The 10,168-nt window shown below is 43.2% G+C and overlaps 1 protein-coding gene across 9 annotated transcripts; it reads right to left on the bottom strand.

Annotated features, from left to right (window-relative positions):
- Positions 1-1,086: 1,086 nt before the first annotated feature.
- Positions 1,087-8,934, bottom strand: Slitrk2 (SLIT and NTRK like family member 2). Of its 9 annotated transcripts, none has more exons than XM_052740225.1 (3): positions 8,530-8,933; positions 4,973-5,301; positions 1,087-4,482 (listed from the first exon to the last, which is right to left on the bottom strand). In XM_052740225.1, the coding sequence occupies exon 3, from the start codon at positions 4,437-4,439 to the stop codon at positions 1,899-1,901; it is 2,541 nt and encodes an 846-aa protein (XP_052596185.1). In that variant the 5' UTR covers positions 4,440-4,482; positions 4,973-5,301; positions 8,530-8,933; the 3' UTR covers positions 1,087-1,898. The 9 variants fall into 9 exon arrangements, with proteins under 9 accessions (XP_052596185.1, XP_052596208.1, XP_052596217.1 ...); XM_052740248.1 differs by lacking the exon at positions 8,530-8,933 and adding an exon at positions 4,699-4,874 and having other exon boundaries at positions 4,973-8,517; XM_052740257.1 differs by lacking the exon at positions 8,530-8,933 and adding an exon at positions 4,699-4,874 and having other exon boundaries at positions 1,087-4,470; positions 4,973-8,517.
- Positions 8,935-10,168: the final 1,234 nt, after the last annotated feature.

The raw sequence follows: 10,168 nt of genomic DNA, 5'->3' as shown, positions 1-10,168 counted from the left end.
AAGTCCATTTTGCACCATTAATTATGAATCCAAATGATTTGGATTTAAGTAATTTCTAATTGAAAGCCTGTAACATGATTTGTTAATAGTAGTAATGTACTATTAGTCATTTTAAAGCTTTAAAAGTAAGTTATCAGGATCCACTTCAATCTCCACATGATAATAAAGGATTATTATGTGCAGTAACCTATTTATGAAAAGGAAACAGTGTGCTTCTTTCAGACGCCATCACTTGCTTTAATAAGGAATTGAAAAGCTGGACTACTTTATATGCAGATCACCATCCCAGTTGCATAAGGATTTACAATAGACAAAACAAAACTATTTTTTGTTGTAAAGAAAGGCTGTTTGTTTAAATCATACAATAAGGTTTGCATCTAAAAATTACTTACAGTCTAATAAGACTTCATAAATGTTATATAGAGTTGGTTAGTTAAAATAATTGACTGCTAAAACCAAAATGAAAGGTTTGCTCAAGCTAACAAGAAAATTTTCAAGTAAAGCATGCCAAAATAGGCAGAATTTAAAAAGATGCTTACAGCTGTGGATTCGGTAACTATTAACGGATTTGGAGATGCAAATAGTACATGATTTGATAGCACCTCATTAACGCTTCAATTAAAGTCAAGAGGAAAATCTAGCTTTGTCAGAAAATGTGAAAATTCAAAAGAATTTTGTGTCTAATTTTTGATCCTCAAAGAAATAAAATGTAACATATGCAATTTTATCTCTGCTGTCTTGAATTTGCAGAGAAGTTACGTGGGAAGTTTTCATCTTACCTTTAAAGTCTTCTTCCTTCAAAGTATTTAGTAGCTCTTGTGTCTTGGTTAAATGAGGTGTGTGGCGGCCTCTACTGGTATGTGTTTATAGAAAATGTTGCAATAGGCAGAAAAAATATTAATTTCAATTAAAAAGTTAGAAATACAGATTTTCCTTTAAATATATAAAAATATCTAATTTGATGCAGAAAAATATACTACAATTGTGTAATGTACTCTTAATTAGGAAAATAATGTAAAACATTGACCATGTTAGTGTAAAATAATGATTTACGGAAGGGCATTAATTGTTCAATTCACTCTGATATTGGGTTAAATATATTTTATTAATGAATTGCTAATCCCGACAGAGGTGGCTTATTACCTCTAGTCCACTGTTAAATCCTCTTTCTTGACTTAAATAAAATCACTTATAACAAACCCAAAAGAAAGGAAATATTTTACATTTAAGTCTATAATGTCCTAAGCTAGAATCATCTGATGACAGGCTGTTTTCTATAACTCAAGCAAACTGTACGTTGGCTTAATATAGCTGACACATAGATCTATTTTACATTGATTTCGATTTTAAAAGTACAACACATTAAAATACTTTTAATTTTCAAAGCTAAAAGCAACATTTAAGTAATATACTTAAGTGCAAAGGCACTTTAACACAAAGTAGTGATGCCCAGGCCTATACTTGGTAACTGAAGATGACAATAACATAGATCATTATTTACAAAAGAAGTTGCAGTCCCAAAAGATCTTTGGAGATCTTCTACAAAATATTCTCATTTGAAAACTTTACTTACTATTCCTTCATTCACTACCATTTCTTTCTACTCTCACACTGGGAAAAAGAAAAGAAAGAAAACAGAAACAAAACCTAAATAATATACATGAAAAAATGCAATGTAGAAACATTCATGTTCACTGATGGTTCCTAAAAAGTGTGGGTGGAGGTGGGAGATCAAGAGAAAAATAATTTAAAGGAATATCATTGCTTCACCCCTTTTCCCAACCGCTTTCAGTCTCCCATTAGCTCTGGGGAAGGGAGGACACAACAAAAGCAAATGCAGTGCTTCCAACAGTTTGGAGCATATCCTTTGATGCTATAGGGTAGTAAATGATTTCCCTTCACAGCTGACTGATTGCAGTTTGTTTTTCCAGAACTTCGAGGTAGTCTGGTTCTGATTGTGGCTTAGCTTGCAGTAAAGGGTGGTCTGGCTTTGACTGCCCCACAAAGCATTTTCTGGGAGTCCCATATAAAACGGTTTTATTGATTCTGTCTTGGTTTTGGCGTCGAGATTCATATGAAGGGGCAAACTGCCTTTTAGGTAAGGTACAAAAGTTATAGTGGACTAGGCCTGCACTGGGGAGTTCCTTAACTCGCTCAGCAATATTCTGATACAGCAGCTCAGGCTCTCTTGGTGTGGCCTGCTTTTCTAGCAACTCAGTGGCACTTATTGTGTAAGCAAGTGTTGCTGGCTCTTCTTTTTTCTCCTCCAGGTTGCTATAGCTGAAGTCCTGCAGGTTTCTGTAATAGGCTACTGGGTCTCCTTCTTTTTGCATGTAGATGGGGTTTTGGCACATCTGACCCACAGGTGGGGGGATGTAATTATAGACATGACCATCAGCTTTATCATTTGTTTCGGTATTGTAAGACCCATATTGTAACTGGAAAGAACTTACATCTAAATTGTTGGCACTCCTGGGAACAGTTGGCACTCCCTTTCGACGTTTCAGAACAAAGACGAATAACCCCGCCCCAAAACAGACAGACAGGATAAAAACAACAAGCAATCCTAAAATTAAGACAGAAAGTGGAACTTCAGTGTGTAGTTCAGGGTAAGAACTAGGAGACACACTAAGTGAACTAGGTGTGTCTGTGTTGTGATTCATTGATAAAATTGTCCCATCAGACAAGTTAGGATTATCTGGACAAATAGCCTCCCTTCCCAGGAATTTCAGTATCTCCCCTGCATGCTTAGCGGGAGATTCACAAGTCACCTCATTGATGATGACAGGAGAATTGGCATGTTCAGTCCAGTCCTTTAGCCCCATGATGTCACAGGTACAATCCCATGGGTTCTCTTGAAGATCTATCTGAACAAAAGCAGGAAGCTGATCCAGAACCCCTTTCACAGGCAGGTGTGAAAAATGATTATTTCTCAGATTCAGCCTGGTGAGGGCTGTGCCCCCAAATATATTATCAGGTAACGACCGCAGCAGGTTGTTATTCAGAAACAGGAGCTGGAGGTTAATTAAAGCATCAAAGGTCAGTGGTTTAATCTCCTTAATGACATTATACTCTAAATAGAGATACTGCAAGCTCTGCAGTCCATCAAACATAGAAGGATACAGCACTTCAAGGTAATTGCCATTTAGATAAAGTCTGCGTAAACTGGTCAGGTTTGTAAAGGCACCTTCCTGAATGACTGCAATTCTGTTGTTTCCTAAATGCAATAAATCCAGTGAACTGTATTCTAAGAGGTCATTCTTATATATTGTTTGGAGATAGTTGCCTGTTAGGTAGAGTTTCTTTGGACTAGTAGGTTTGGGCTGCAGATCAGAGATGTTAGTGAACTTCCTTTCTTGGCAGTTAACATTTAAACCATTGTCTGAGCTCTGAGAGGTACACACACAGCTGCTGGGACAGGTGAGGGCCACAGGGGACTTGGTCTGGTACACCATGATCGGGCCAAAGCTCTGCCGGTCTTTTGACACAGTCACTCGTGGAGTTGGACGATTTCTCATTTTGGGTGGCCGGCTTGCTTTTGGGGCCTTGGTTGGATTAAGAGCAGGATTCACTGTGGGGGACAGCCTTTGGACGTGAGTGTCTGAATGACTGCTCCTCTGACTAGAATCACCACTTGCACTTTTTCTGGGACAGAGGTCTTGTCTGGTCAGTTGGGTCACATCTTTCCCATGTAACCTGAAAGGAGTTTCACAGACAATCTCCCCCACAAAAACAGTAATGGTGTCCAGCCATGCCTTGAGAGGAAGTAGGTCACAGGTGCAATTCCATGGGTTTTCTTCCAGCTGAATTTCCATGATTCCTCCAATATGTTCAAGGACACCAGCAAAAGGCATTACTTTCAACCTGTTTCCCCTCAGGTCTAAGTGAGTTAGCAGGACAAACCGAAACACATTACTAGGCAGAGACAGCAAAAGGTTGTCATTCAAGATGAGCACTTTGAGCTTATTCAGTTTGCTAAATGCCCCTGCCTCAATGGTGCTGATGTAATTGTAATCAGCTTGCAGGTACTCCAGGCTCTCTAGGCCTAGAAAAGTGTCCTCTCTCAATATCTCCAGTTTGTTGTTATTGAGGTGCAGTCTCTTCAGAGTCTTCAGACCGCTAAATGCCCCAGGTCGGATCTCCTGCAACCCATTGTTACCTAGATGAAGAGTCACTGCATTTGAGTAATTGACAAATTCGTTTGGATACAGTCTGGTCAAGAGGTTTCCGTTGAGAAACAGCTGATAGATTCGATACTGGGGAGGTTGGAGCAAGCTGACAGTTGTAAATCCTTTGTTTTCACAGTTAATATTCAGTACATTTTCCTTCTCTTCGCACAGGCAACGGATCTTGCAAATGTCTTTGGCAGTTTTGCGGCTCTCTATCTGTAAGATCCCAGCCACCGTTAACACACTGAGGAACCAAATGCTGCTCAGCATCTTTAGGCACCTTCGATGTCAGCTCAGGTACCTACAGGCAAACCTTGAGTGAGGGACAGGGGAAGAAAGCAGGATGCAGGGAAGAAAGAAACAAGGAAGCTCCATTAAAATGGCAAAGCCAGGAGGCGGGTGGGAGGGGGGAGAGTGAGGGGGTGGGTAGCAAGGAAGAATGAAATCATTGCGTATTTCAAGGCAGTTTCTACTCTTTTTATCTACCCACTCCCCCAAGCCCACCCACACAACAAGTCCTGGAACACACATGCTTGCACCTGATTTCCCGGTTGGTCACAGCCAGCCACAGAGTCATTAGTAATCAATCCAGTTGTCCCACTAAATCCGGCCCATCTCCTCTTCCCCTGGGGTATTTTGAAGAAATATCAGGCAGATTGCCCGTCTTGGGCTTGCAGCAGAAATTGCTTTACTTTTATTTTTAAACTGCATTAAAAGAGGGGGGTGGGAAAATTAAGAGTCAGGGGACTGGTGGAGGGAATAGAATGGGAGGGCAAAGATTGCTCTGGGTTGGGGGTACTCACACATCACAAGATAGGACACCCCTCCTCTTCAGTCCACCAGTTGTTTAGCATCTTCGTGAAGAGAGGGAGAGCAAAGTAAAAGGAGATGCCGCTTGCAGGGGGCTGCTCTGCTTTTTGTTGCTTGATTTAATTTGATGGGGGGCGGGTGCGCAGAAACCCGCTGACAGCCAGAGAGGAAGAGGAGGATTGGAGCAAAAAGGAGCTGCGCTGCAGGGAACCGGGGATGTGGTTGCATAGGGAGGTCTTGTGGACTGGGTAGCTTCCGCGATTGCCACAGCGGAGCCTGGGCGCGCGCTTTCAGTCCAGTGGCGGCAGCAGCAGCAGTGCGTCTAGCAGTTTGAATTTGAGAGGTTTTGCAGGCTCCCCAGGACAGGACTAGGGGTGACGTCACGTCACGGGAGAGAGGAATGTGGGCAGAATATCCAGGGCGCTTGGTGGGGGAGGGTGGGGCAGACGCTTCCCTTCCCAGTGAGTGGCTCTGCACAGCTCAATTCCCAGCTGCGTCAGTTGTTTCAGAATTAGTCTATCTCCAGCCAGGCTGGCGGCAAGAGAAGCTCCTTCTGAACAGGAGTTTGTTTCTCAAGCAGGCAGGCCAGCTCTGGTTAGTGGTGGCCTTACTGAAACTCTCCTAATCCAAACCAGTCTGAGTGATCTCTTTCACTTGCCCTTCCTTGCCTACATATTGCATAAGGACAGTGACCTGACCATTAAGACTGATCTCATGCCAATTCCCAAGGCAGGATCCAGACCTGCCCAGGAACTTAAATGTGTGTATGTGTGTGGTACCTCTTGCTACAGGACTGATGCCAGCTAGACAGACTGCTAGCTGAATGCTTTTGGTGCAAAGGGGAGTGTTCCTGCTCTAGTGTGTCTGTGTAGGAGGAGTGAGAAGAGTTCTCCTAGGGGATCAATACTTTACATACAGAGCTCTGTTTCAGTGCTTAGGGAATTACATTCTTGGTGGTGACCAGCCAAACCGCTATTTGCCTGGACTCTGGAAAGCCAGCTAGCTCAACATTAACTGACAGACTGAGCCAAACAAAAATAAAATGCTTCTCCCCCTGAGGTTTATACTTAGCCAGATAATGAAGCTTAAACGTGTGCTTTTTGCCTGGAGGAAAGTGAAGTGGAGTGGGTGTCAGAAAAGTATTGCCAGGCTGAGACTCAGCTAGGAGTGGGAGCCAAGGCAAGAGTTGTTGAGCCCTCTAGGCTGCTGAGACAGGGAACCCCTACCTCACCCTCCCACAAAAAACAAAAACAAACAAACAAACACCAAAACCAAAACCAAAACCAAAAAGCAGGGAAGAATGCAGGGCCAGAGAACTGACTCCTGATGAAGAAAGGGGTAAAAGAAATCATGAGCTGGGACCCAGAATAACAGTGATGAAAGGGACTGATTGAATGTGTCTATTCCACAAAACAATTCACCTTTCTTTCTCTGCCTTTTCAGATCTGCTGCAGAGTTCACCCAGAGTCTCATTACCTAGCCAGAATGTAAGGTAGGCAATGGCACAGGCAAAATAAATGATCTGAGGATGGAAACCCACCTGTTTTACTCCTTTTGTCTCCCTATTAAGTGAAAGTCTTAAGAGTGTAGCTTATACAAGTTCCTCCCTGAGAATGATTGGGGTAGTTTATAAACTTCAGCAATAAGGCCACCTGTGGCACTGTGATCTCCTGCCTCATTCTGTGTGGCTTTCTGTCTTCCCTCTTCTTCCTTTCAGGAAAAGCCTTTGACTATGCTTCAAGATCTCTCTTCATGCTCTTTGGCCTTTAGCAAGATTTATTCACTCTGGGACCTTAATTTTCCTTCCCTGGGCCATAGGGCAACCATGGGGCTAGCATAGCAGTCCTGGGAGTGGGGAATGCAGTTGTGGATAGCCTCCCATTCTGTTGCAGGTGGATCATTACATTCAGGCAGAGTGATTCCTTATGAGCAAAATTAGGCTCCTTTCATAAGAAAGGGAAACTTTTCTATGTATTTCTAAATATTGTTCCTAGGGAGATATGATTTATTCACTCAGCCTTTGATTTAACAAACATTTACTAATTTGGTTGATATTTCACTGACGTAAAAGCTAACGTAAAAGCTGTACAAAACCTAACAAACCAGGATTATTTTACAGATCAGTACCTTCCTTGACAAGGTGACCTGCTGACTTGGTTAACTTCAAGAAACTAAAATTAGAAACAGAACTGAGGGATTCCGAGTAACAGTGTATTCTTCAGAGCCCAATACTGCTTAATATGAATTAGAGAATTGCATACCTAAACTTAGTGGGACATTTTACAGGAATATGCTCAATTTTACTGCTATAATAAATATCACTAGTTTTAGTTTTCAAATACAGTAAAATCTTCAAGACATAGATAATGCTCTATAGACTCTTTGAAGACCAGGATTGTTTTGCTAGAAATGAAAGAGAAAGAGAGGAGAGGGGGAGAGGGGAAGAGAGGAGAGGGGAGTGGAAGAAAGAGGAGAGGAGAGGGATTTGGGGGTCTTGAAATTCTTACCAATTACACAATAAAAGAAATCTGGTGGTTATCTAGCTGTGGTGAGCCATACCAAGGACCCTGAGGTGCCTGGTTTTCATTCCATGGTTCCCTTTCTGCAAGAGTTAATTTACTCTGCAACTGTATCTTCTGCCTGTATCTGAGCCACTTTCAGAAACATGATTGTTTCTGGAAGTGAATGAGCCTCAAACCCAATGGACACTTTTAAATAAGTTTCATTTGGTCCAGTGTATCTCTAAGAACCGCTAAAAATGATGGGCTTTTAAGGAGCTGGAAAGGTTGGGGTAAACTGGGAAATCCAAGAGTAGAAGGGGCAGATGCTTAAGGAAGCAAAATGCTTGTTCTCTTCCTTGAAGAGAAGGAAGTTGAAATGCATACTCCACTGCCTCATCCTCCTTTGTCACTAACCAGCTAGAGCTGGACTCAGGTCGCCCAAGCTTTTTCCACAGATCATGGAGGGGCCAGGCTGCAACACAGAGCTCACCTTCATCCCTGCAATCCTTATGGCCAGAACCAGTTTAGAAGTCCAGCAGGCCAGGCAGCCTTCTTCTCCAGCCTCCTGTCTGACCCATGCTATTCTCTCTTCTGGTGACACCCAGGCTCTAAGGGAGTTCCCCTTTGCAAGGAAAGGGACTACACACCAGCTCCTAGAGTAGCCCTATCTTTCATACATCCTAACATCTTGATGTCAGAGAGAGGGTGACCTCGCGGCCCCCCACCCCCACCCCGAAGGCCACTTATTCTGCCCTTGCCGTGGGGCTTGGGCACTGTGAGTGAATGGAGCATGTTACTAGCAGAAGATCTTGCATGGGTCATCCCTTGCAGCAGCGATGGTCACCTGCCTATGAGACTCCCGGATCCCTACCACACCCGCAAAAGGTCAGGGGCAAAAAACAAGAGGGTACCGAGGGAAGAGGATGATTCACAAAGACTGACCACGGTGGGTAGAGCCTAGCCACTTCATGGCCCTTCCCACTTTTGGGCCAAAGTAATCTTGCTCATGGGTCGCCTTGCCACAGCATTCCCGAGTGTTCTGAACTTACCGAGAGCAGAGTGCGCTGCCTTGATCTTCCGCGGAGGCTCCCGCAGCATCCGCGGCGAGAGGCTCAGGAGCCAGCACTCCCTGGGTATGGTTGGGCTGGCTGTGCAGTGGCTCAGCAGCTAGGAGAGCAGGCGGTGGCCCTCCACCCCCACCCTAGGACAGGCAGATCCTTGCTGGAGCTGCTCTCCACACAGCAGCGCTTCTGGCAGGAAGGAGGGAGGGAAGGAGAGAGTAGAGAAGAGGGAGGGGGAAAAGGATGGCTGCCCCTCTCCTGCACTTATCAATCACCCTGCAGATCAAATGTCCCTGCTATGCACTCAGGAGGGGGAATGTACCAGCCCACAAAGGAGCCTGCTCCAATTCTCTGACAAGCTCTGCAGAGCACCGCTCTTGCCTGTCGGCCCCCCTTTACTGGAACTCTGCCCAGCTCTTCTTGCAGCTTCTACCTTGTGCTGCAAGTGAAATAAGAATGACACTTGCTTGATACCATATCTGAGGAGACCCTAAGACTTCTCAGTGGAAGTTATGGACAAGTAAAAAAGCAGTGAGTAATCTGAGTTGGACACTTAGCTGCTGCCTCCCTTAACTAGTAAGCACCCAATCACTGGAGTCTGCTTGCATATATTTAAGGATTTCCTCCCAGGTTGGAAAACAACATATTTTAATATTACATAGTGCTCAGGAAAACTCCTGCAAATGTTTGAACAAAAGCAAGACTTAGCACTGTTCCAGACCAACCTTAACAGTGATTATTTTTATGCTTCAGGAGGTTGTCACAGCCCTCTTTCTTTCCCTCTCCTTTGCTTTCCCCCCCTTCATTTCTTCCTTCTCTTTATTAGTAGTCTGAACTGATTCTATTAAAAGAAGACACTCGTTCAAAGAGTCAGTATAGTTCAAGAAGGTGATGAGGATTTTACAAGGAGCACCACAGTTCCCCTGTAGACCCTTCCTTGCAGCTGCTTCTCAATTCTCCCAGAGCATTCTGGATAAAGTTGCAATTGCTTCCTCTAATCAAAGAATATGGAGTTAATTTTCTGGTGCCAAAACAGTGACCACCTCATCCTAGAAGAGACGGCCCTAAATGAAGTCCCCATAGCTTCTTGACTTTTTCATATACTCTCTCAGAGTCTGTCAGAATATCCAGACAGTTGGTAGAGAACAGCAGAAAAATAAGTCAAAATTAGAAAATTATGCCAGGAGAGAGGTGCAATATTAGAGCAAAAGCTAGCTAGGAAGCTAATGAATCTGCTTTAGGGTTAATCTGCTTTCAAGGTTATTGCCCATACATTTAAACCAGGTTCACACAGCACTGACTTCCAACTCTTGCCTCTTGGAATTCTTTTGTGCTTTTTCCTTTCTCTTCTCTTTGACTTTCTTTTTATAATGGTTGCCTAAGAAGACTATGCTGGGCTTTCAAAAAAGAATACTACTGATAATCTTATATTGTGAACAGGTAAAATTTACTTTAGTAATAGTTTAAATTGTCTAATTTTATCTCTTGGATCTAAGGATCATTAATGTTCCTCTTATTCCAATTTTAAGAAAGTTTATTTTGAAATTTCCATGTCATTCATATAAGCAATTTTGGAATTACATATTTTTGAACATAGCATGTGGACATGCTGTTTTCAGCTACATGG

The sequence above is a fragment of the Peromyscus californicus genome, unplaced genomic scaffold (assembly GCF_007827085.1).
Source record: "Peromyscus californicus insignis strain IS unplaced genomic scaffold, ASM782708v3 Scaffold_10__1_contigs__length_136768540, whole genome shotgun sequence".
Classification (NCBI taxonomy): domain Eukaryota; kingdom Metazoa; phylum Chordata; class Mammalia; order Rodentia; family Cricetidae; genus Peromyscus; species Peromyscus californicus.
This window is presented reverse-complemented; position numbering and strand designations above follow the sequence as displayed.

What these genes read in the sequence shown, in the direction of transcription:
- Slitrk2 (XM_052740231.1), bottom strand. Translation starts at nt 4,439, where the DNA reads ATGCTGAGCAGCATTTGGTTCCTCAGTGTGTTAACGGTGGCTGGGATC.